Genomic DNA, 27,468 nt, shown 5'->3' with positions numbered 1-27,468 from the left:
AAAATGTGGTTTAGAATATCTATTCCATGAAGGGTAGACATTATTCAGTAAATGTGCTTCATCTTAACCCATGTAGGATGGCTATCCAATTTCGCGAGCCGAAGAGTAATTTAATGGACAGGCTATTCGAGTACCCTGTGTCATATCAATACATTTAGTGACATGGCTCTTGTACTAGCATGCTACATTTTGATACTAGACTAGATTCTTCTTAAGAACCAGCATGTCACAGCGGTCAAAGTAAATATGTAACTCCACACAGTCTCATGTTCAGCCAGCTACATGCACAAACACTACACAAATGCTAGGCCAACACTCCACCAAGTTCATTGGTAGTCACTGAAGCGATGATATCAAGACATGTAGGTTTAGTCCTGAGCAAACAGCCATTTTGGGTACCTACATTATACAATTCTCAAAGTAGCTATTAATGTTAACATAGAGTCTAAGAATCATAGGTGCTTAACAAGCTCATCAAAGGCATATTCACACCAGCTGAATGTGTATTTTCAACAGCACAATTATATCAGAAATTCTGTGTTTGTCGGGGAAAGACAGACTTGTTGATTTCCCTAAACATAAAGATCTGTGTCAAGCGGGTGTTGTCGTGGTGTGCAAGGAAGGAGCCAAATGCAGGAAGGTAGGTAGTGATGTTTTTTTATATATTAATCAATAGCACGTAACCCAAGGAAAGGAATCGTCCAGGCGCAAAAATTTGGCGTGCCAAACAAACGCACTTGTTCACAACACCAAACATAGAACAATACCTCACAAAGACGCCCAGGAACACAGGAACTAATATAGGTTACCTAACGAGGGAATGGACACCATGTGTGTGCAATAACAAGACATGAAAGTGCCGTGGGGGACTAGAAGGCCGGTGACGAGGCACGCCGAACACCACTCCAGGAGAGAGAGCTTGCGTCTCCCTCGCGAGTACTCGTCACAATCTGATTGTTACAGCTTTAAGTTCCTTTTCTGCAATTAGGTTATGGAGTAGCCTACAGTATGTTTTATTGCCAATGTTTTTGCAATTTTTGCAATTACTATTGCTATTATTGCATTACTATTGCTATTATTGCAATTACTATTGCTATTATTGCAAGACTAATTCCAGAAGGCTTACTAACTATTAATACCATTATTAAGTAAAACTGTAATAATTTGATAGGATATTAAAAAGTAATAATTTGAAATCTGTACCAAAATGAGAAATGGTACCCATACATAGTCTTAAGGCAAAATATTAGATCTATTGTTCTTGTTAAAATTGCTCACTATCAGCAAATGCAGTTAGAAGTAACGGATGGAAAGACATTTTCCACTTGTTTTCTGATTTTAAAGCAGATTTCAGTTTGGAGTCAGACGGGATCATTCAGGAATATTCAAAACCTTTTGAAAAGCCTTTCTGGTGTGTCTTTGGAATACAAATGTGTGATTGTATAGTATTCTAATATCACAGGCTCAGGTTTTATGTTGGCAGATGTTATTTTGGTTGGTTTGATATTTATTTCTAAAATTTTACATTTTAAACTACCCAATGTAAAAATGGATAGAGCAGTGCTTATTGGGTTTTGTGGTCAAGCTGAGTCTGAACAGTTTTCTTCATTATATTTCTACAAAATAAAAACCAAACCATATACACACTGGCTCAGCAGGCCTGCCATACCAGTGAGATCCAATGCCCTCTTTCCCTCGTTTGGAGCATGTACAGCAGTTTTTTTATTATTTCCCTCACCTGTGTTCTTCACCAATGTCCTTATCTAAGTTCCTTAAACCATCTTGTATGTTGTCAGACTTTATTTGGTTATTGTGCCACTGTAATGTTGTTTTCTGTTTTTGTGTGACATTTCTGTTTTTGATACTTAGTTACCTACACTGTTAAAAATTGCTGTAGTTTTTACAGTAAAAATGTACAATAAACTACTGTGTTTTTAAATTTACAGCATTACTGTATTTTGCCATGTGGGAGCATGTATAATTGCTGTGAATTTTAGAGGTCCAATAAGATACTGTCTTTTTTAAAAAGGTCTACACTGATCTACACTGTTATTGCATGTTCCTATAACATCTGGAAACATGATTATGCAGTAAATAGCCTAATACTGGATACCAATTTAATATTTTTTTTAATATATTTTTTTAAGAAGAATAAAAAACAGTTGCAAAACTTTTCATCATCTTCAGTGGACATCTTGGGAGTTGGGACTTTCCATTGCTTGATTTTTATGTTTATTTATATTTGTATAAATTATAAAGGCAAACAACTTGATCCATATTCCATTCCAGTTGGTGGCGGTAATGCACCAATAAGCTAGGTTGCCAACCACCAATGAAAACCAAAAATAAGAATTTGGGACTTTCGCTGTCTTTCCACGAGCTTGGGTCATCATCACCAGCACTCAATTTTCGTGCTCACCTCGTGCTCTACGGTTACCGGAGGAAGAGGACATCTAATAAGAGCGAGTCGAGGTGTGTTACATCTACAATATGGAATCCTTTTACATCCACGTTGCAAAATAGATAATCTAGATTATTTGTCCAATTTTATGATAAATCGTCACAGATTAACGATTAGCTGTCTATATTTTCTTCATCATTAAAGTGTGGCCAGGCTGTCATTTTACTATTTATTTTTTGATAACGGCTCGGTATAAAATTATTTTACATTGTTGTTTGGTAGTAGACATGTAAGTTTTTAAAAGTTTTAAGCTTTTAACTTGATTGTGTAGGTTTTATGCAGTTAAATAGTGTTTCACTTGACTACCAAGTCATTAACGTTAACTAATGGCACGTTTTTGTTCGATTTAAGATGGTGTAACGTTAATTAAATATTTTTTGCTGATAACTGCTTGGTATGAAATTGATTTACATTGTTTTTGTTAGTAGATGTAAGCTTTTAAATGTTTTAAGCTTTTAACTTGATTGTGTAGGTTTTAAAATTGTTTTATGCAGTAAAATAGTGTTTAACCTGACTTGATAGCACGTTTTTGTTCAATTTAAGATGATGTAACGTTAATGAAGTTTTTTTGTCTTAGTTTTATGGTAATATTACTTGTAAGGTTGCTTAGTTTTCATATTTGTAATTTAGTTAAATAGAAAGTACATTGACATTTTCAGTGCACATGCTTTTTTGCTGTGCATTTATTAGCTTGTGAAGTTTAGATTTTTTTTTAACATGTTTAACATGTTTATCTGTCACTTTTGTAATAATGAGAGCAGTACAATCCTGAGTTTTGTGCAGCATGTGAAATTGCATAGAAATGTGCCTAAATCAGGTTTTAAATGTGCTGTACCTGATTGCCCACATATTTTCACCCAGTTTTCTTCATTGAAGTCCCACATATACAGAAATCACAGGGAACATCACCAGTCTGCTGCTAAAGAGCATCAGGCACAGATGTGTGATAATGATAAAACATTTAAATGCCATGTAGAGTTTTGTGATGTTCAATGTGGGACCCTAACACAGCTTTTGTCTCATTTAAAGAGCCATATTCAGTCCGGGCTGGAGATCCGGTGCCCATTTGGTTGCAACAGGACATTTAAGGTGAGATCTACATTTGCATCACGGACACATAAAATGTCCTCTGTAAACCATCTGATAGAGCCTGCTATGACCATGGAAATCCCAGTTTCAGATGTCGTGTCTGAGAGCGAGAGATCAGAAGTTGCAGAGCAAAATTTGCCTGAAGTTGTGGATTAATCTCTTTTTTTAAGAAATTTAACCCTCTTCTATCTGAAACTGCAAGCTAAATTGCTATTGCCTGAGTCTACCATTCAAGGCATTGTTGAAGAATTTCAAAACATCCATGACATTGGGCAGTCATATTTTCTTAGCAAACTGAGAGAAAAGCTTTCTTTGCTTGAATTACCAGAGGAAAGGATTAATGATGTGATTGATGAGTTGTCTAGGGAGGATTTGCTGACAGCTTGTAATAGTGGAGTTCTAAGTACAGCACAGAGGAGAAAGACTACTTTCAAGCAAGATGTTCACTATGTTGAGCCAGTCCCTATTTTATTAGGAGTCAGTGAAAGAAATGGGAAAGAGTGCTTTGCTCAATATGTCCCAGTTAAACAGACCATCAGTGCTCTGTTTAAGTGCCAGTCTGTGAAGGACCAATATGAACAGATGCACTCACAAACAGCTGAAAATGATCTGTTTTGGGATGTAAAGGATGGTACGAATTTTTCTGAAAATTCTCTCTTTCAAACTGATCCATCATCTCTGGGTTTGATCATTTACCAGGATTCGTTTGAAGTGGTAAATCCTTTAGGCTCAGCTAGAAAAAAACAGTTTATCTTACCTTGTCTGATATTTTACCTCACAATGAGCAAGATTTTAAGCACTTTGGACCAGCTTATGTTTTTAGATCACTAATTGAAGATCTCAAAGATCTTGAGGAGAATGGTGTTGTGGTGAATGATGGCAAAACTTTGAAAGCTTCTTTGTGTTCCATCATAGGTGACAACCTGGGATCCCACATGATTGGTGGTTTTGTCGAGAATTTTAGCCGAAGCCTACATTTCTGCAGGTATTGCACCATTGAGAGAGACTCATTCCATGCCACACCTTTAGAACCTGCTATGAAGCGAACTGTGGAGTCTTACAAAAGAAACATTCAGAAACTTGCTACCTTAGGGGATAATGTAGTTGATGGAGTTAAATTTAACTCCTTTTAATCAGCTGAATTCCTTTCATGTTTGTCAGCCTGGCTTGCCACCCTGCCTTGGACATGACCTCTTTGAGGGTGTTGTGGCATCTGATCTTAAGTTGTACATTGATTACTTGGTAAATCAAGAGAAATTCTTTACTTTCACAGAGCTTAATTGCTATATTAAACAGTTTAAGTACACAGGAAATGATGCTGCCAATAAACCAGCTGAGGTTAACTCGGGGAGTGAGAAGCTTTGTGGTCACGCTGTTCAGAACTGGTGTCTTCTTAGACTTTTACCAGTTATTGTTGGGCACCGAATTAAGGATCCAGAATCAGAAGTGTGGCAGCTTGTTCTTCTACTCAGACAAATTGTAGATCTAATTTGTGCCCCAGCAATACTGGCAGATCAGGTTGCTTATCTGAAAGTGCTCATTGAGGAGTACATTCATTTTAGGTATGTGACTTTCCCTTCTAAGCCTCTCAAGCCTAAACATCACTACTTGTGCCATTACCCGGAGCTTATAAAACAATTTGGGCCACTCATTCACTTATGGACTATGCGGTTTAAGAGCAAACATACCTATTTTAAACAATGTGCAAGAAAATTGCACAACTTCAAAAATGTATGTGCAACACTTACAGAAAGGCACCAGCTTCTCCAAGCCTATTTAAGTGCTGGAAACCTCTTTCAGCTTTCTGTGCAAGTTGAAAAAGGTTCTGAATTTTATTCTTGTGATTTTAACGAAGCGATCAGGGAATCAGTTGATCATTTTGATTTTCAGCCAGGCAATACATTAGTAGCTACTGAAATCACTTTGAAAGGAACAAAGTACAGGAAAGGCATGGTCGTTCTTTTGGCCAGTAATGATACGGGTTTGGAGGTTGGCAGAATTAAACTAATTCTTGTTCACCAGAATTCATTGGTTTACTTTGTATCTGAGAAACGGTGTGCTGTGCGGTTGGTGGATTTGGGTGTATACTGCATAACAGATGAGGACCCAAGACATGTCTGTGTACTTCAAGAGAAGCTATTAGATTATTACCCTCTCCAGGAGTATAACACATCTGGCTTGTCTGTGATTGTGTTACACCACTCTTTTCCATCTTTTTAAGGTATGTCCAACTTAGAGGAAATAAAACTTGCCATCTCCTCTTCGTTACGTGGTCTCTCTGATGAAACGCTTAAAAAATGTATCCATGGACTTTCTGCTATTGGTGTTGAGACAAAAGATGACCTCCAGTATGTCAAAGAAGAATACCTCATGGAGTTCCTCAGGCCTATACAATGCCGCAAACTACTGAATGCATGGAAAAATGAAGGTACGTTTTATTTGATTGATGTAAAATGTCTAACCTCCATTTGTCAAATATTGTAAAATGTTTCATGTTCAAATTTCTTTTTTTTTTCTTTTTTTTATTTGTGTTAGAACAATCCAGCTGCACAACTCCCCAACGCTCATTGCGTCATGTTCTTTCGGATATATCAAGCCCAGGTTCAGAGAGTTCAACTTCTACAGCATCTAGTTCCACTGCTTGCTTTTCAGCATCTTGCGCCTGGGCTGAAACATTTAAGGTGCCTTGGGAAGTCATGTCTTCCGAAATTAAACTGGCCATTGCAAATAAAAAAAGACCATCACCAGCTGATCGAAGGAAGCTAGTAAGAATGTTAGTGGATAACATGCAAAAACATGAAGTAAACCCATCAAAGGCACAGTGTTAGATTGTAGTGCAGAATATTGTTAAGCAGTACCCGGACAGCTTTGCTGATGTTCTGTCTGATGGAACAAAAATAGGTAGTGGGTATGCCTCTTTGCTCTTGCAAGTTAAAACACGTGTTGAACATGTAAACAGAAACAACACTTTAGCTCGTCGGAGAAAAGAACGATTACGATCATCGTGTAGAACCATAAGCCAGAGCTCAAGAAGGCTGGCTGATCAATTTGGTTGTGTCAGTTGGCAGCCTGAGGAGTTTTCTGCGGGAGAAAATGATGACACTCTAGAAGAGAAGCGCAAGCAAATGGTGCTGCTTCATTCTACTGAAGGAATGTCTGGAGCCGATAGAGGAGAACTTCAAAAGTTGATGGAGGTCACATATTACCGTCAGCGCCGTGATATAAATGCCACTCCACCACTGTCTGAACTCATGGCCTTACCTGTTTTGTCTGAAGGGAATGTTTTTACATTTCCAATAGCTTACTGACATCTCACTGCTACAAAAAATCATGGAGAGCATTCAAGGGAAAGGAAAGAGGATTCTAAGACATTTTTCAAGAAAAGCCATCAAACAAAGAGGTGTGTGCTGTTCTGTCAAAGTATCAAGAGGGAAATGTGACAACCGTGTTGTCACATTTCCTGACAACACGGTTGAAGGATCATTTGTCAAGCTGTGAGGAAAATGAAGACCAAAAGGCCATCAACAGATGTTAGAGATGAAGTAATGCTTTGGGAATATCCAAGGGTTTTCATATCCCAGTAAGCACAGTTTAATAATCAGGAACTGAAAGATGCATCACAGAGCCCAGACATAACAAACAAATGGCTGTCCCTCAAAACTCAAATAAGAAAGAGACCTGTGAGAGGAACCAAAGAGAGGCCAACAATATTTTTAAAGGAACTAGAGTTCACTGACTAGGGGTGAGGTATTGGTGTTCTGCATAAAACTGGCTTGTATTGGAATATGGCTAAAAATAACCCATTAAGTATAATCTGAAAGCATGAGTGAACCAGTTGCAATGTGAGAAAAGGTTTTAGGGTCCAATGAGATTCAAAGCACCAAGTGTGGTGCAAATGTAACACTACCTTCCCTATAGTGACGTGTGGTGGTGGCCGCTTCGTGCTGTGGAGATGCTTCTCTTTAGCAGGGACTGTGCATCCTGTTCAAATTGAAGGACAAATTGCTGGAGCAAAATACAGATAATCTGCCAGGGAACCTAAAAGCGTTCACTAAAAAAGCGTTTGAGCAAATTCAACTTTCAGCAGAGTGATCCCAAGCACAAGGCCAAAGAAACATTGGAGTGGCTCAAGAAAAAAATATATTATGTCCTACAGTGGTCCAGTCAAAGGACTGATTTCAATCCTAATGACAATCTGTGTCACTTTCCAAAAACTGCGCTCCAAAAAGCGTCATTAAAACCCCCTGAGTATCCTGAATCAATTCTTCCCAGAATAATGGTACAAAATCACTCAACTGGTACATACTTATCAAAAGATTTAAAGCTTTTGCAACAAAAGGTGGCTTGATAAAATATAAATGTGTAAGGCAGGGGTATTCAAATACTCCACAATTTTTTAAAATCTCTAATCACAGATGTATTTAGACCTGGGACACCAGGTGGGTTCAAGTAATGAAGGAACCGAAAAATTCTATGTTTATTTACACATTAAATTATGATAAGGGAAGAACAGAAAACCAGTCCTCGTAGGGTAAGAGAAAATACCCGTTGTAATGGTTGAACACTTACGCAAGCAACATACGTCAGTATTTAAAAAATATATATATTTCCCAAAATAAAACCAAATTCACCGCACAATAATTGTTTTTTAACAAACAGAAAAAATGTATTCAATTTAGTGAAATTAGAGAGTTAGTCAGGGGTTTTAAAACTTTTGCAAGGCACTGAATATCCAAAAAGATTTGGACTACATTGTGAAAATACATATTACTAATGGAAAACCTTTTTTTAATTTTAAGGCAGCTACAATTTTTAAGACTATGTATGGACTAGACCCTATCTTATTTCTATGAATGGACTAGACTTTTCTTATTATTATTTGGTTCATGGCAATCTCCTAGTCAGTGTATGCATCTACCCCTAATTCCTTGCACTCACAATCCCTTTTATTCAAAATGTAAGCCCATAATACTCCTTTGTGAGTGTGTAATTTTTCAGATACCTGATTCTGGTCTCTGTTTTATTGATGAACACATGCTTCAGACACCAGGACACTTACCTTTACACTTTAACACACATAACTATGTTCAGTGGCACACACTCACACACATATTGATCAGATGTTAATGAAACATTATCCCACTAAACTGCTGTTCCAGCCCACAACTATTCATTCTGACATCTTTGCTTGACAGGATAACAGCACATCCACCCCGTCACGGTGGCTACAGTACAATCCTTCTAAAAGCCTGCCCTGGATGACACAAAGACTCAGCCTGAGTGATAGAGAATGACTAGGTGCCACAAGGGACGTAGCGAAAAGCTCCAATGCTCAACCAGTGACTTAATGACCCATTTATGGCCTCTAAGGCTCTGTCTAACGCGCTCCTCTATTGCTATCTGTCTACGGCTCTCTGTTCGTAACTCTCTCCAGTTTGCTGTCTATGGCTCGATCTTTGGCACTCTGTCTTTGGCACTCACTTTTTCTGTGACTATTGCTCTAACATTTAAGAAGACCCAACAATTTGTCAGCCTCTCAGTCTGACTCAGACATTGACTGTCTCACCCTCGCTTATAAAACACATCCTCTGGCCCAGTAGATGGCACTGGCACTGTGACAGGTATGTGTGTGTGCGTGTGTGTGCGAGAGAGAGAAAGAAAGAAAGAGAAAAAGAGTGGTTGGCAGAAGAGTCCATGACTGGAACAGTAAAAGTAAAACCCAAAAAATGTGTTTGCAAATCAAAATACGTTTGCAAACTGTTAACTGTTAATTTAAACAGATTTGCAAGTAGCTGGTACAAACAGCAACAGCAGTAACGTATATATAACTTATTTATTTGCTATGACTTTTATATGTTGCTATTTGTCAATCTTTGTTGAAGAATTTGACTGAACCTCACTATAATAATAATAATCAGCATGACATTTATATTTAGTTTATTTACCAGACAGTTCTCACAGTGCCATCAGACTTGTCGAATCGATGGAGGGTGAAAGGGGGCCACAAAACATTGTGTTGAATATAAATATATATATATATATAATTTAATCTTACACTAAATATATATGAATAAATGTCCTGTATAAAAATAACAGAACTTACAATTGTGTACCAAAATCTATTGGATTGTAGTTCAGACCACTGAAATAAATACAAATTACAAAACACTCTATTTCAAATTCTGTCCGCCTATATATGTGGAGATCTCCCAACATTGTATCTCCTCATTTAGTTTTTCAATCATAGTAAATGTATGGGTTTGTAAAAGAAAATAGTTCATGTCTACCTGCTTTCATATTTCAACATGCCTGCTATTCATGACTGCTTGTAGTAACAACAGTTATATCTTATATTATATACCAAACTTCTCTGTAGCTATCTACTCTCTACCTTTTCCACTTTAATGAGTTGCACTTACTCACTCACTTGGTCTCTATCTCTAATATCTCTCCTTCCTCCACTTCCTCACTATCTGATGTCCGTTACCCCTCTCTTAGTTTATCTCACTGCTACCCCCTTCTACTCTTTCCTCAGCAGTCCTCTGGGATCTCTCCCACAGTTAGTGTGTAAAAGGTAGACTAGCAATGGCAAAGGCATTACAATAAAAGAACAGGATATCTTCATTGTGTTGTGGGAATTCTGAAACCTGATGCATTCTTACTGTTTAAAGGACTGAGTCCCATTGTTTGGATGTGAGAATTAATGAGTTACTAGTTAGAGATGCTGAGAGGGATTTGGTATTTGTCCTAGGGGGGCATCCTTGACCGGCACCAGCAGATTATAGGGTTAATCGTAAATCTGTCCATCTGTATAACCCTTTAGTGTCTCTGTTGTTTGTCCAGGTGCTGTGAGTCTGCTCCTAGAGTTGATGAGGTTACCCATGTGGGGAGGGGGGGGGGGGGGCAGCCCGCCCTTTGGGTAAACTCTTATGTGACAAGACAGATGGCAGCATCTTACCACACCCCTTTTTCTATGTAATAAATACGGATTGTGCATTTTTGAGTCAGAGACTCCTCGGACGATTATGTTGGTAAGTGTTTGACACGTCTCTCATATTTGCAAATATTAATAAACTGTTAGGATGTGCCTAGAGTATTTTGTCTCTGTACTTCCTTCTTAAAGAGTTCTGATCAATAAAATTACCATCACAACTGTCACTCTCTCTCCCAGAGGATTATAGTTGGTTGAGATACACAGAGGACAGCATTTGGAACAGTCTGACTGTGCCTGTATACCAATGTTCTGGATCCATAGTTAGGTACATTACATCTCCTTATTCAAAGCAGCCATGCAGTTCCAGGCCTTGAAGGACAGGGCACATTACCTTGGCCTGCATTGTGTTGTGAAATGAATCCATATGCAGCACAGCTAAGATGAACTATCAGGTGAACAGACAGACAGACAAACTGAAACACAAGGACGCACATAGATGTGTCTCCCCTTACCCGAGCGTAGTCATAGTAACAATGGTGTACCAAAAGGAGGCTGGGATGCTGGTGAACTTGCTTGAAGTCGAACCTTTCTCAGCGTAAAACATCACTGTGGCAAAGATGATGATTGCCATGGTGAGGGAGAACAGGAGGAACCCCAGCTCTGAGGCACAGCTTTTCAGCGTGTAGCCCAGGATGCGCAGCCCCTGAGAGTGGCGGGAAAACTTGAAAATACGGAATACCCGGAAGACACGGAGTGTCACGAAGGCCCCGCTCACGTCCTCGTTGTTCGTCATCACCAGGCCAATGTAGTAGGGCAAGATGGCCACCACGTCGATGATGCTCATCACGCTGCGCATGAAGCGGTACCGGCTTGGAGCAGCGAACAGCCGCATAAGGTACTCCACTGTGAAGATGAGGACACAAGCCGTGTCCATGCAGAAGAAAGCTACAGTGTAGCGCTCGCCACATGGCACCTCCTTGGTGTTGGGGGTGGTACCGCAGGGCACCGTCTCCACCACATTGGTGAGGACAGAAATGGCAATGAAAAAACCTGTCACATAGTAAAAAACCAGGGCCATGGTGGAGGTATGGGGGTTTTCAAATGCTCTCCACATTGTCTCTCTGAACGTCATGTTGGGAAGCTTGGCGTCTTTCTTGTCCTCGTCATCGTCCATTAGTCTTTCTTGGTTCTCACGCCTACGGTCCTTGTATTCTTCGTAGCAGCAGTCGCCAATTATCTCAGGGATTATCCCAAAAAAAGACAGCTCTTCGTCATAGGCTAAAATGCACTCAGAACGAGGATAATGAAGCTTACCTGTGCGGTAGAAGTTGAGAACAGCACGGAACACATCCGGGTCTCTGTCAAAGAAATATTCTTTGGTATCCTCATTGTAAAAGAACTCTTTCTCTGAGCTGCCAAGAAGTGTGTCAGGGTATCTATCCAGAGTATTCCTCCAGGTTTCGAAGCGCCGTCCACTGACATTGAGGATGATGAGCTCGTCTGCACGTTTGTTCTTCTCGGTTGGGGCAATGGGCATGGGCAGGTTGGCAACGGGCATCCAGCCAATTGCAGCAGCACGGGCAAAGGGGAGCCATGCTGCTACTCCCGTCGCCATGGTGAGTCCGGCTCAGGGCGAGGTCGTTCACAACCAGTTTGTCTTCTTCTCATTCACTATCTGAAAAAAGAAGGGAGAGGGTGTGAGGACTGTGGGGGAGGAGGGTGAGAAAGAAAGGGGAAGGTGGAGGATGGGGAGACAGCAGGGAAAGATGGTAGGGTAAGAGAGCGGGAGAGGCAAAAGGGGAAGATGAGGAGAGTTATTTAAAATGTACAAGAGCAAGAGAGAAACTGAGTGAGAGGATATGAGGGAGATTTTGATTTAATTCAGAACAGAAATAAAGTAATAGAAGCATAATATCTAGACAAACAATGCACAAAAATAAAAATGAATAGACTCTATAGCAATAACCCTGCAGTATCTTAATTTGATACTGATACCAGAAATGTCATCATAATGTACATGGCAATGTCTTTTAAAGACCCTTTCCGCATAATTACTCTGAAGAAATTTAAGAACAGTTCTGGGTGTCTTCTTTCTATTGAGATTGGCAAATAGATTGTTCTGATTCCTCCAGCGACTAATGAAATTAAAATTCATAAATTATATTTTCTCAAAGTAGAGTGGCATAACATATCCTGCATTTAGAAAAATAGGTTTCTATAGAACCTTCAATTCTAGCAGAACCTGTTGTTTGAGACAAAGTGTACCCAGGCGGTTCGGTACCTGTTGAGTCAAAACAGACATGCAGGACATTTTCAAAAAGTGAACGATCCATCGATTCCAACGGAGAAATACCTCGCTCTAATAAGGTAACGCTGTAAAGCAGCTTTGGATAAAGAAAATCTAAAGGCAGTGGAATAAAAAATGAGCCCCCCTATAAAACGACCTGTCCAAATACTGCTATTCAAACGAAACAATATACTTAAAACAGGCTACATGTGAGAATGAGGATAGTATCTGCCATGCTGAATCAAACAAGGAACACTTCTTAAACTAGTAATGTTACCTAGTTTGTACACTTACCCAAAGCACATTTTTGTATCCACAAAATATGAGTTTTTCTTTGGCTAACTTACAGCTGTTGTAGCCTACAGCTGTTGGGCTATTAGATCTCCACTCCAAATCCACAGATGAAGTTTAATTAAAAGGAGAAAAACATAGTAGAATGCATGTTCTTAGGTATTGCAGCTAAAAATAAATGCATTTGACGTATAAAAAAACGATCCACTGTTTTTATTAGAAATAATCGCGCTGCTCCAACGCAATGCTCAATCCGCTTCACCTTTTGTAAGGCGGTTGGGTACAGTGAGGATCGCTGTAACCTTCTAGCACTCTCACAGAGATGAACCGAGGCAGGGTTCTATTTCTCTCTGCAATCTCACTGTTACGCGTACACTATCCCCTCCCTCCCGTATTTATCTCCGCCTCTACCCCTCCCTATTTATTTCTCTATTTTTCTTGCAGGCCTGCGTCGCTCTCTCGTTTCTTTTCGCGTTCTCGGTTTGCCATAATACGCGGCAGAGGTTAGTCGGGAGAGAAGGAAACTCTTCGCGGCAGTGTCCCTTTACTAATGGCCGGTAGGAAACCTATAGCCTTGGCATTGAAAACGAGGCATCTGACAGAACAGGGCAGATTATTTTATGGATGAAAAGATTGAACATTTGAATGATTTGATCTTTGTCCTCTTCCATTTGATTCGTTTCTCAAATGAGCTCTGGAAGCATGACTCGATTTTATGTCCACCTATAAAAAGGCTATATACTGAGTAAATAAGGAGGAAGCTACTCAAATTAATAAAACAATTGTATAATTATACTTTCCAAAGTCCCTGTGACTTGTTAAACAAGATTCCCGAAATAGAGGGTGCTTGTTACATAGAGGGTGCTATATATGATTGTTACACATATAGGTGACAAGTGTATTTCACACTACATGATACTGTTATATAATATTTTGTAGTGTGAAATGTGTTTTTATTTCCAATTCCCCACGAGACACCCTTAGAGAGTGGGGTCAATGGTCAGCAATAATTCCAAATCTAAAAGCCTTTATGTGTACATTCACACATACCCTTCATAATTCGTGGTTTAATGGTTCTGTTCGTGGTAGATAACACTGGAGACACCTATATAATGTTGACATACATATGAAAGGGGTGGTGATAGTAAACCGGGAGCATTTAGGGTAGATTGACCGATTTTACCTTGCCAGATCAGGAATCTGAACATGCAGCCTTTCAGTGACTGACCCTCTGACCACTAGGCTACCTTCTACTCTTTATGGAAGGAGCTAAGGAAATATTTGACAAATAAATAAATGCATGTACTTCTTTAAACCTGATAATACATCTTTAGTAGAACCTGACCGATATGGGATTTTTGTACCCGATAACGATTCAGATTTTTGAGTGAAACTATTTACCAATACTGATTATACCTGCCATTTTTTCTATTATTATAGCTCAAATAAAAGATATACCTTTTTCTGCATGGATTGTCCTTAAAACCAGCCTACAGAGATACTCAAAGTATTATTAAATTACATTTTTCTTTGTCCATTCTTTATTACTCTGAAATAAATTCCATACAATGGAAGTGTACTGAATTATATAAATAACATATTAAACTATAAAGAAAATATAGAACACTGGTAAGGCAACAATTAACAGTCTGTATTTTCCTTTACTGGTCTCAAATCATTGTTTAGCTAGAGTATAGGAAGCAGAGCTTCTCAGCCTTGGTATTCTGGAATTATATCAGATCATGATATGCATGCTCAAACTGGCAATCTAAGAGAAGTATTAGATGTATTGCTAAATCTTTGAAACCTAATGCTAGTAATGGACAAATCATTGAGCCAAATTAATGGATATCAACAATGCTATTGGTTTATCAATGTTTGTTTTCCAACGATCCCTCATTTCATGTAACTCTATTGAAAACATAGGTAATGACTTGAATGGTGAGCTTTCTTCACTATTCATACTTAACATTTTGCAGATAATTGTAAGATTTTTTTTTAAAGTAGGCACATCATGGAGCTAATGAAAAATGATTGACATGGATGCAATTTATTTCTCAATGTTCAACAGAAAGAGACAATTGTTGTTGAACAACCTACTGCAATTGTAGCAACAACTAAATATGGATCTAATGCTATATTTGCTCTGAGCTGCCAAGCCAACTGAAAAAAAGTGAGATGACACATTATGTAGCTCAGTTTTTATCAACTGTACGAACATTGCCAAATAAGTCTTATAAGTCATCATTTAAAAGGGAAATCACAAAATAAACTGGCCTGCTGGTGATACAGTGGGGAGAACAAGTATTTGATACACTGCCGATTTTGCAGGTTTTCCCACTTACAAAGCATGTAGAAGTCTGTAATTTTTATCATAGGTACTCTTCAACTTTGAGTGACGGAATCTATTTAAGTAATTTTTAAGTAATTAATCCGCATTTTATTGCATGACGTATGTATCAAGTATTTGATACATCAGAAAAGCAGAACTTAATATTTGGTACAGAAACCTTTGTTTGCAATTACAGAGATCATACGTTTCCTATAGTTCTTGACCAGGTTTGCACACACTGCAGCAGGGATTTTGGCCCACTCCTCCATACAGACCTCCAGATCCTTCAGGTTTCGGGGCTGTCGCTGGGCAATACAGACTTTCAGCTCCCTCCAAAGATTTTCTATTGGGTTCAAGTCTGGAGACTGGCTAGGCCACTCAAGGACCTTGAGATGCTTCTTACAGAGCCACTCCTCAGTTCCCCTGGCTGTGTGTTTCGGGTCGTTATCATGCTGGAAGACCCAGCCACGACCCATCTTCAATGCTCTTACTGAGGGAAGGAGGTTGTTGGCCAAGACCTCGCGATACATGGCCCGATCCATCCTCCCCTCAATACTGTGCAGTCGTCCTGTCCCCTTTGCAGAAAAGCATCCCCAAAGAATGATGTTTCCACCTCCATGCTTCACGGTTGGGATGGTGTTCTTCGGGTTGTACTCATCCTTCTTCTTCCTCCAAACACAGCAAGTGGATTTTAGACCCAAAGCACTATTTTTGTCTCATCAGACCATATGACCTTCTCCCATTCCTCCTCTGGATCATCCAGATGGTCATTGGCAAACTTCAGACGGGCCTGGACATGCGCTGGCTGGAGCAGGGGGACCTTGTGTGCGCTGCAGGATTTTAATCCATAACAGCGTAGTGTGTTACTAATGGTTTTCATTGAGACTGTGGTCCCAGCTCTCTTCAGGTCATTGACCAGGTCCTGCCGTGTAGTTCTGGGCTGATCCCTCACCTTCCTCATGATCATTGATGCCCCATGAGGTGTGATCTTTCACGCAGCCCCAGACCGAGGGAGATTGACCATCATCTTGAACTTCTTCCATTTTCTAATAATTGAGCCAAAGGTTTTTGCCTTCTCACCAAGCTTTTTGCCTATTGCCCTGTAGCCCATCCCAGCCTTGTCTACAATTTAATCCCTGATGTCCTTACACAGCTCTCTGGTCTTGGCCATTGTGAAGAGGTTGGAGTCTGTTTGATTGAGTGTGTGGACAGGTGTCTTTTATACAGGTAACGAGTTCAAACAGGTGCAGTTAATACAGGTAATGAGTGGAGAACAGGGAGGCTTTTTAAAGAAAAACTAACAGGTCTGTGAGAGCCGGAATTCTTACTGGTTGGTAGGTGATCAAATGCTTATGTCATGCAATAAAATGCAAATATATTTTTTTTAAATCATACAATGTGATTTTCTGGATTTTTTTAGATTCCGTCTCTAACAGTTGAAGTGTACCTATGAGAAAAATTACAGACATCTACATGCTTTGTAAGTAGGAAAACCTGCAAATACTTATTCTCCCCACTGTGCAGTGCTGCTTTCATCCAAGCTAAACTCCCCAAGACAGCTAATTAGCTAAATAACATTATCCCTGTGATGAAACTACAAGTCCAGTAGTTAGTCCAGTGGTTCTCAAACCTCTCCTAGGGCCTCCCTGGCCATTCTATGTATTAGATGTATCCCTGATCGGGCTCACCTGAATCAAGCAGCCACAGGCTTGATAATTAGTTAACAAGGTGATTCAGGTGTGCTAGCTCTGGGAAACACCAAGGAGAGGTTTGAGAAACATTGCTTTAGTCAAAGCTAAATTTCCCCCCTCAGTGAACACGGTGAAACTCACTTCCCCAGTCCCACAGAGATAACATTAGTTAGATAGCTAGCTGTCTAGGAAATAAGTAAATGCAAGTGTTCACTTTTTGAAAACCCATACTGTACACATACTTTTTAGTGCAATTTCAGGAAAAAATGTGCTATAGTACCTACAGTACAATAGCATTGAGTTTGTCAAAAGCATCAGTGTTACGACATGTAGCATTCATTCTTTGTCCAAACAACTAGGTAGCTAAACCGTAAACACTTTTATATACCACTTTAAATTAATGTAAATGTTTGTGTGCATATTGTGGGTCCTTTTTATTGTGGGTCTAAACTCACCTTAAAAGCAGTTTGTTCTCTTCCCTCCCACTGTTTTAAGGTTGTGGGTGATGTGCTTTTGTAGAGCGCAAACTTATCCAGTGAAAGAGCACCCTCTTCAGATAATGAATTGCAAACAAATATTGGTCTCATCAGTGAATAAATCAATGATACAAATATATTAGTAAACTGCTAATATCGCCTGATAAAATCGGTCGGTATCTAGTGTTGTGGAAATTTCTTTACTCAGTGAGAATACATTGTATAAAGGATAGAGTCCCACTGTTAAGATAGGTACAGGAATGTGTGGGACCTGGTATTTGCATAGGGGGCATCTATTGTCTGTCCAGATGCAGATCAATGGGTTTTAGGACAGGATAGGAGAAGATATACAACAGGGGGAGTAAGGCCAGTTTGCCCCTTTGGGTAAACACTACAGTAAACATGGCAGGAAGGATAAGGTTGGGGAAGATAGCATTTGACGTGTGTGATAGAACAAAGGGAAAGGTGTTTGATTGACATGAAACAGATGGCAGCATCTTACCACACCCCTTCTTCCTATGTAATAAATACTGTCGAAATGATGTTTTTATTTAGAAACTATCCACCGTTACTTTGTAACCTGTATACTTTCTCCTTGCAATTTATTAAAACCGTTTATTGCGCAATTGATTTCTCCTGTCTTACCTACCATTTTCATAGAACTTTGGAATTTTAGAAATTGCCATCACACTAGTGATTAGTAAATCTTGAGTGCTTCAGCACTTTTGTCCAACCAGAATTATCTTTTTCAAAACTGTTAACAAAGGAATATATTTGGAGGAAACATGGCATGCTTCTATTTTAATTCAGTTTGGTAAATGTTAATTCTGGTTGAATTCTGGTTAATTTCTTCTTGCTTGATCCACTCTTGCAAGTAACAACTCACAGGTGACCTCATTTATGCATGTATAATAATTGATTGATGATTGAACAACTGTGCAAAGAATTTTTGTATATGTGTAGTTTCACATTGAAGTTGTAGTTTCAGCTGTGACCAAATGTTTTCATTTTATTTGAAAGTATGTACTCAACTGAGTTTTGCGTTTTCTCTAGAGGGTGGTTAATGGGTGAAAACAATAAGAAATTATTATTTGCCATCAAAGGCTACTGCGATGCTTATTAGGTTATAATGGAGATCAACTTGACCCCAGTTTCAGTAAATGCTTCTTAGCAAGAAAAACTGTAATTAGACTATTGTGGGAGGTGAATGATTTACAATAGCCTGGGGAGTGGAACATATGAGTTTGACATATAGAGCTTGTATTTAGTTATTTAGCAGACATATTGAAGACAAGTAGTAAATGCATTTAACTAAGCAAGCAGTTGCAAGCAACCATGGGGTGGGTTTCTCCTGTGACATGGTGAGGATGGGGATGCAGCCATGCCAACATTATAATCATATGGCAGCAGAAATAATCCCATGGTTGACCTTATGGGGAGACTTGTATAAGACACAGGTATGCCGAATGCCAGATCAGAGTTATTTTTGATTTTATGTAGATTTTTATCGTTTGATTACATTTTAGCTGTACTAAATACCCAAGATGGCAGACATGATTGGTCCTTGATGCCATTTTGTACCTCCTGGGGAATGAGGCATGTACACAAATAAAATCTTAATTCTAGGTCAATCGGGGGGGAATAGTGTCATTGTGAAAATAATTAATTAGGGTGTGGCCTGTGGTGCCCCCATAGAGGAATCGGGGCCAGTGTCTGTGTGAAAGTTACAAATGGTCTATATTTTCATTGTGCCATATTGTAATGCATGCATGATGCTGATGGATGCATTTGTTTTACACAGGTCAGCCACTTTCTCTGCTATCATGTTTTTTTCATCTTTTAACACCCAAAACTCCAAGATGGCTGACATGATAGGTTCCTGAGGCAATTTTGTACCTCCAGGGGAATGAGGGATGTTCACAATAATTCAGCATTCTAGGTCAATTGGGGTGGTAATTTCTTCATTGTGGTAGAAATGCATTAAGGCATGGCCAGTGGCATTCCATGTCAAGGAATCAGGTTGGGTGTCTGTGTGGTAGGTATACGTGTTCAATGTTTTCATTGTGCCATAATAATACTCACAAATGAAGTTTATGCATCAATAGTTTTTACACTGGTCAGCCATTTTGCCCATCATCTTTTATTTTATCTCTTAGCTTTTTACAACCAATAGGGGCACATGTATAAGATACGGAGGCCAAAATTAGAAATAAATAAATGAATAAATAAATGTATCAATAAATATATTTATACAGTGGATATAAAAAGTCTACACACCCCTGCCAGGTTCTTGTGATGTAAAGATAAAGATAAATCATGTCAGAACCTTTCCCAACTTTAGTGTGACCTATAATTCTGTTGCGCACTTGTGCAATTGGGCTGTACGCTGCTGGCAATACTCGGCCCTCTTTCAGGGGGGTTGCGGTTGGTGGGTGTCCCTTTGGTTGATGCCTGGCAATGTGGGTGGATTGATTTCCTGCCTGTTGGGCCCTGTCCGGGGCCTCCCCCGGGTAGGGCCACAGTGTCGCCGGACCCCCGTCTCAGTTCCAAGGTGTTACACTGCTATATTATTGTGCTGGGGGATATGAGGAATGCACTTTCTAACTTTTCTCAGTCTCCTCCAGTTTTAAATCTTAGGAGGAGATGAGGTCCTGGTCCACACCTGCGGAGTACCTGGTTTGGGGGGCACGTTGCTGTCCCTGTCCTTGTCCACCTGGTCATACTTTGACCTAGTCTAGAATCAGATAGACTCTGGATTTAGCCCAGAGAAATGTATTTATTATTCTAATTGGACTCATAATATCTCACCCGGCACAGCCAGAAGAGGACTGGTCACCCCTCTGAGCCTGGATCCTCTCTAGGTTTCTTCCTAAAATTCAGCCTTCTTAGGGAGTTTTTCCTAGCCACTGAAATCCAACACTACTGTTGTTTGCTCCTTGGGGTTTAAGGATGGGTGTCTCTCACATTGTGACAACTGCTGTTGTAAAAAGGGCTATATAAATTTGATTGATTGATTGATAATGTGAACATTTCAACTGAAAAACAAAGTGAAATCTAAAAAAAATTATTGAGAAAACTCACAATAACTTGATTGCATAAGTGTGCACACCCTTAAACTACTACTTTGTTGAAGCAACTTTTGATTTTATTACAGCACTCAGTCTTTTTGGGTAGGTGTCTATTAGCATGTCACATCTTGACGTGGCATTATTTGCCCACTCATCTTTGCGAAAGCGCTCCAAATCTGTAAGATTGCGAGGACATCTCCTGTGCACACCCCACAGGTGTTCAATTGGATTCAGGTCTGGGCTCTGGCTCGGCCATTGCAAAACATTAATCTTCTTCTGGTGAAGACATGCTTTTGTGGATTTGGATGTGTGCTTTGGGTCGTTGTTGTGCTGAAAGGTGAACTTCCTCTTCATCTTCAGGTTTTATGCCAAAATTGCCTGGTATTTGGAACTGTTCATAATTCCCTCCACCCTCACTAAGGCCCCGGTTCCAGCTGAAGAAAAACAGCCCCAAAGCATGATTCTGCCTCCACCATGCTTCACTGTGGTTATGATATTCTTTGGGTGATGTGCAGTGTTGTTTTTGCACTTAACATACCTTTTGGAATTATGGCCAAAAAGTTCAACCTTGATTTCACCATAACACATTTTCCCATGTGCTTTTGGGGGACTTGTTTTTGCAAACTTCAGCCGGGCTTTGATATTTCTCTTTGTAAGAAAAGGCTTCCGTCTTGCCCCCCTGCCCCATAGCCCATTCATATGATGAATACAGGAGATTGTTGTCACATGTAGCACACAGCCAGTACTTGCAAGACATTCCTGTAGTTCCTTTAATGTTGCTGTAGGCCTCTTGGAAGCCTCCCTGACCAGTTTTCTCCTCATCTTTTCATAAATTTTGGAGGGACGTCCAGTTCTTGGTAATGTCTCTGTTGTGCCATATTTTCTCAATTTGATGATGATTGTCTTCACTGTGTTCCATGGTATATCTAATGCTTTGGAAATTAATTTGTACCCTTCTCCTGAATGATATCTTTCAACAATGAGATCTTTGGAAGCTCTCAGTGGACCATGGCTTTTGCTCTGAGATGTAACTAAGAAAATGTCAGGAAAATCCCACTAGAAAAGCTGAACTCTATTTGTGATTTATCAGAGTCACTTTAAATTATGTCAGGTGTGTAATTACTTTTATTTAACATGAATGTGATTGGTTAATTCTTAACACAGCCACATCCCCAGTTGTAGGAGGGTGTGCACACTTATGCAACCAGATTATTGTAAGATTTTCATTTTTCATACAGGTCTTGTTTTTCATTTGAATTGTTCACATTATAGGTCATTTTAAAAGTGGAAAAAGTTCCAACATGATTTATCATTGTCTCATTCTTTTACATAACAAAAACCTGGAATTTTAACAGGGATGTAGTCTTTTTTATATCCACTGTACATAGAAATATAATAATACATGTGTTAATCAATATTATTTCCCTATTTATTTAATTCCTTGATAATTCCTTTGTGTATTCATAATTTTTTTGATTCATTTCCATGCAGTGTTCTCTGAATTTCTTTCCAGAGCTGTATTTATTTCTGTATTTATTTATTTCTGTATACTTTTATTTCTGTATTTATTTAGTTCCGTATGAATATTATATTTATTTACTGTATTTCCTTGTCCTTAAGCTAACGAGGGGGCAGGACTAACAGTCAGACATAGCAAATAAGCTGTTGAAGTCTAACACTTCCCCGAGTTGGTTTGTTGGAAAGGAGAATAAAACACCAGGAGTCAGGTCAATTACCGTACCGCATATTCCGTTTATTACAAAAGCTTTTGGAGACAAGGTGTCGCCGCACAATGTCTAAGGATCAACAATCAACACATCATTTTATACTTCCACTACGCCCAAAAGATAGAGGCGTTAAGTTACAAAGCAAGTGTGCTATTGGTCCAGTTCCAGTTCTATTCCTTATAAGGATAAACGCAAACATCTTCTTGTCCCCTTCTGGTTTCTGTCTTGCCTGTCAGACTATGTGTGTGTGTCTCTAACCTGTGTCCTGTTTCTCAAAAGACAGACATACTAAATCTTTCTCTCCCCGGCAACCGCTTGAACAGGGTTTCCTATTCTCCTACTTGCTCCTTCTCAGCTCATATTACAAACAATTAATATTTTGTTTCATTGGTTACAACAGCTTACAACAGTTCACTAACTTATACAATCAATACATCTACAAAGCCCAGAGCAGCAGATAGAATCAGACTATGAAGATGAGTGAGTCTTCATAGTGTGAGTGATGTTCATAGTGCGTATCCCCATTTTTCATGATATGAGTCCTTCCATTGAAATTTGTTAATTTCAGTGCTAGTGCATAGGACCAGACTCGTAATTTAAGCAATCGTATGTTCCCCAAACTCCACTCGGTTTGAACGTATGCACTGGCATTGAAATCAACACGTTATCCCCATCAGATCCCCCGTGAGAGACTGTGATGGCAATTCCATCGATCAGAACTCTTTAATGAGGAAATACAGAGACAAACATAATCGTCCGAGGAGTCTCTAACTCAATACAGGTCATTCAGGAAAAAGGGGCGTGGTAAGTTGTTGCCCATCTGTCCAATGTCAATAAAACACATTCCCTTTGTTATGTTACTATTTAAGCTTCACACAAAGGACATGCTCTCCTTCCCCCCATAGGTAACTTCTTCAATTCTAAGAGTTCCAACTGAACCCAGACAGACAATAGATGCCCTGATGAGTTATACAGATGCGCAGATAAAGGGTAACCATTTCATCTGCTCATACCAGTCAATGATGCCCCCTAGGCAAATACCTGATCCCCCACATTCCTTTTCTAATTTGAATAATGGGCTCTCAGTCCTTTAATCAGTGAGAATACATTGGTTAGAGAAATTTCCACAACAGAGACCCGCAAAGACGCCAGGTTTTTGTAGACTATTAACTTTCCAAAAACCCCTCTCTGTTTTTCTATAGGCTAACTGGCATACATTTGCCTTGGTCAAAGTAATAGGCTAATTTTACCAGTGCTCATTGCTATCTGGGATTGTTGTTATTTAATAAATTGAATTCTAAATACTATATAATATCTATGAACAGTGGGGAGAACATGTATTTGATACACTGCCGATTTTGCAGGTTTTCCCACTTACAAAGCATGTAGAAGTCTGTAATTTTTATCATAAATACTCTTCAACTGTGAGTGACGGAGTCTAAAACAAAAATCCAGAAAATCACATTGTATGATCTTTAAGTAATTAATCCGCATTTTATTGCATGACAAAAGTATTTAATACATCAGAAAAGCAGAACTTAATATTTGGTACAGAAACCTTTGTTTGCAATTGAAGAGCTCATACGTTTCCTGTAGTTCTTGACCAGGTTTGCACACACTGCAGCAGGGATTTTGGCCCACTCCTCCATATGGACCTCCAGATCCTTCAGATTTTGGGGCTGTTGCTGGGCAAAATGGACTTTCAGCTCCCTCCAAAGATTTTCTATTGGGTTCAGGTCTGGAGACTGGCTAGGCCACTCCAGGACCTTGAGATGCTTCTTACAGAGCCACTCCTCAGTTCTGTGTGTTTCGGGGCGTTGTCATGCTGGAAGACCCAGCCATCACCTGTCTTCAATGCTCTTACTGAGGGAAGGAAGATCTCACGATACATGGCCCCATCCATCCTCCCCTCAATACTGTGCAGTCGTCCTGTCCCCTTTGCAGAAAAGCATCCCCAAAGAATGATGTTTTCACCTCCATCCTTCACGGTTGGGATGGTGTTCTTGGGATTGTACTCATCCTTCTTCTTCCTCCAAACACGGCGAGTGGAGTTTAGACCCAAAAGCACTATTTTTGTCTCATCAGACCACATGACCTTCTCCCATTCCTCCTCTGGATCATCCAGATGGTCATTGGCAAACCTGACATGCGCTGGCTTGAGCAGGGGGACCTTGCGTGCGCTGCAGGAATTTAATCCATGACGGCATAGTGTGTTACTAATGGTTTTCTTTGAGACTGTGGTCCCAGCTCTCTTCAGGTCATTGACCAGGTCCTGCCATGTACTTCTGGGCTGATCCCTCACCTTCCTCATGATCATTGATGCCCCACGAGGTGAGATCTTGCATGGAGCCCCAGACTGAGGGAGATTGACCATCATCTTGAACTTTTTCCATTTTCTAATAATTATGCCAACAGTTGTTGCCTTCTCACCAAGCTGCTTGCCTATTGACCTCTAGCCCATCCCAGCCTTGTACAGGTCTACGATTTTGTCCCTGATGTCCTTACACAGCTCTCTGATCTTGGCCATTGTGGAGAGGTTGGAGTCTGTTTGATTGAGTGTGTGGACAGGTGTCTTTTATACGGGTAACAAGTTCAAACAGGTGCAGTTAATACAGGTAATGAGTGGAGAACAGGAGGCCTTCTTAAAGAAAAACTAACAGGTCTGTGAGAGCCGGAATTCCTATTGGTTGGTAGGTGATCAAATACTTATGTCATGCAATAAAATGCAAATGAATTATTTAAAAATCATACAATGTGATTTTCTGGATTATTGTAGTAGATTCCGTCTCTCATAGTTGAAGTGTACAGACCTCTACATGCTTTGTATGTAGGAAAACCTGCAAAATTGGCAGTGTGTCAAATACATGTGCTCCCCAAAGTACACACATGCACACACACAAAAACACCATAAAACAAAATTAAACCACACCTATGCAAAAGAAAGATACAACTTATATAACGGATTATACACTCACCTAAAGGATTATTAGGAAAACCATACTAATACTGTGTTTGACCCCCTTTTGCCTTCAGAACTGCCTTAATTCTACGTGGCATTGATTCAACAAGGTGCTGAAAGCAATCTTTAGAAATGTTGCCCCATATTGATAGGATAGCATCTTGCAGTTAATGGAGATTTGTGGGTATGCACATCCAGGGCACGAAGCTCCTGTTCCACCACATCCCAAAGATGCTCTATTGGGTTGAGATCTGGTGACTGTGGGGGCCATTTCAGTATAGTGAACTCATTGTCATGTTCAAGAAACCAATTTGAAATGATTCAAGCTTTGTGACATGGTGCATTATCCTACTGGAAGTAGCCATCAGAGGATGGGTACATGGTGGTCATAAAGGGATGGACATAGTCAGAAACAATGCTCAGGTAGGCCGTGGCATTTAAACGATGCCTAATTGGCACTAAGGGGCCTAAAGTGTGCAAAGAAAACATCCCCCACAACATTACACCACCACAACCAGCCTGCACAGTGGTAACAAGGCATGATGGATCCATGTTCTTATTCTGTTTAAGCCAAATTCTGACTCAACAGAAATCGAGACTCATCAGACCAGGCAACATTCTTCCAGTCTTCAACTGTCCAATTTTGGTGAGCTCGTGCAAATTGTAGCCTCTTATCCTATTTGAGATGAGTGGTACCCGGTGGGGTCTTCTGCTGTTGTAGCCCATCCGCCTCAAGGTTGTGCGTGTTGTGGCTTCACAAATGCTTTGCTGCATACCTCGGTTGTAACGAGTGGTTATTTCAGTCAAAGTTGCTCTTCTATCAGCTTGAATCAGTCAGCCCATTCTCCTCTGACCTCTAGCATAAACAAGGCATTTTCGCCCACAGGACTGCCGCATACTGGATGTTTTTCCCTTTTCACACCATTCTTTGTAAACCCTAGAAATGGTTGCGTGTGAAAATCCCAGTAACTGAGCAGATTGTGAAATACTCAGACCGGCCCGTCTGGCACCAAACAACCATGCCACGCTCAAAATTGCTTAAATCACCTTTCTTTCCCATTCTGACATTCAGTTTGGAGTTCAGGAGATTTTCTTGACCAGGACCACACCCCTAAATGCATTGAAGCAACTGCCATGTGATTTGGTTGATTGGATAATTGCATTAATGAGAAATAGAACAGGTGTTCCTAATAATCCTTTTGGTGGGTGTATATGTACTAACCCTAGGTTGCACATTGCAACATACAGGATACATAATCCGTCTATCAATAGTGTGACCAGCTTACGTATTATTACATAATATGTATGTCTACATATGAACCAATCCTTTAGGACATGGGACTTAGATTATTTTTCATAAAATCCTTATGTGGATGGCATCCGGAATGCGTTAAGGTTAGGGGGCAGACTTGTTTCGAATATGGTATACGTATTTTTTTTATCCATTTCCTGCATTTTAGAATGTATGGGGAATCACTTACAGGATGTGTTTTGCATCCGAATTGTGTAAATTTTTTTCCATATAAGAGTCCACCCCTTAATTGAAAGACCAAAATACCTGCCTCAAATTACAGGTTATGGATGTGTAACATGTAATTTCTGAATTTTACATTTTTGTAATTATTACCATTCAAAGTCAATGTGTTACGACCTAGGGGAATGTAATGCAATTTGGAACTCCGATAATAAATTGTGTAATTCGTATGAGAATATCACGGAATACGGTGGTACCGAATTACGTAAAACGTACCTGCAATTCTTACCCTAATACAGTCGGGCCGCTGGTGGAAAGACGCCTAAAATGCAAATTAGCTTATGCAAATTGAGATCAGGAGAAACCTTTTCGATTGCATTATTTTTGAGAGAATCGACCCCTGAGTAGCAGGGGGATGAGGCAGTAATAGTCACCACAACAGCACAATGAGTTGCAACTATTTTCCCTACTATTTTTCAGCTAATAGGCCCTTGCCCTGACATTGTTCCAGATACTGGCGCCACATACTCTGATGTTGATCAGGACACAAATGTTCCACAACTAAAACAAACCGACAGTGTATTTGTAAGTTCACACAGCAAACGTGCAGGATACTAATAATTTATGGAACTCACATGTCACAGACTCATTATTTACGTGATTCTTGAGCCAATAACAG

The 27,468-nt window shown here is 39.8% G+C and overlaps 1 protein-coding gene across 1 annotated transcript in view; it reads right to left on the bottom strand.

Moving 5' to 3' along the window:
• Window positions 1–13,353, bottom strand: part of LOC105007870 (potassium voltage-gated channel subfamily D member 3) — a 299,675-nt gene extending 286,322 nt beyond the window's left edge. Inside the window, exons 1-2 of the mRNA XM_034295883.1 lie at window positions 13,066–13,353; window positions 10,997–12,159 (exon numbers count right to left, since the gene is read on the bottom strand). Coding sequence (XP_034151774.1) covers window positions 10,997–12,099 — 1,103 coding nt within the window. The 5' untranslated portion in view covers window positions 12,100–12,159; window positions 13,066–13,353. The remainder of the gene's footprint in view (window positions 1–10,996; window positions 12,160–13,065) is intronic.
• Between the last annotated feature and the right edge of the window lie 14,115 nt (window positions 13,354–27,468).

The sequence above is a fragment of the Esox lucius genome, chromosome 12 (genome assembly GCF_011004845.1).
Source record: "Esox lucius isolate fEsoLuc1 chromosome 12, fEsoLuc1.pri, whole genome shotgun sequence".
In the NCBI taxonomy this organism is placed as follows: domain Eukaryota; kingdom Metazoa; phylum Chordata; class Actinopteri; order Esociformes; family Esocidae; genus Esox; species Esox lucius.
Note: the sequence above shows the minus strand (reverse complement) of the source record. Positions and strands in the feature narration are given on the sequence as shown.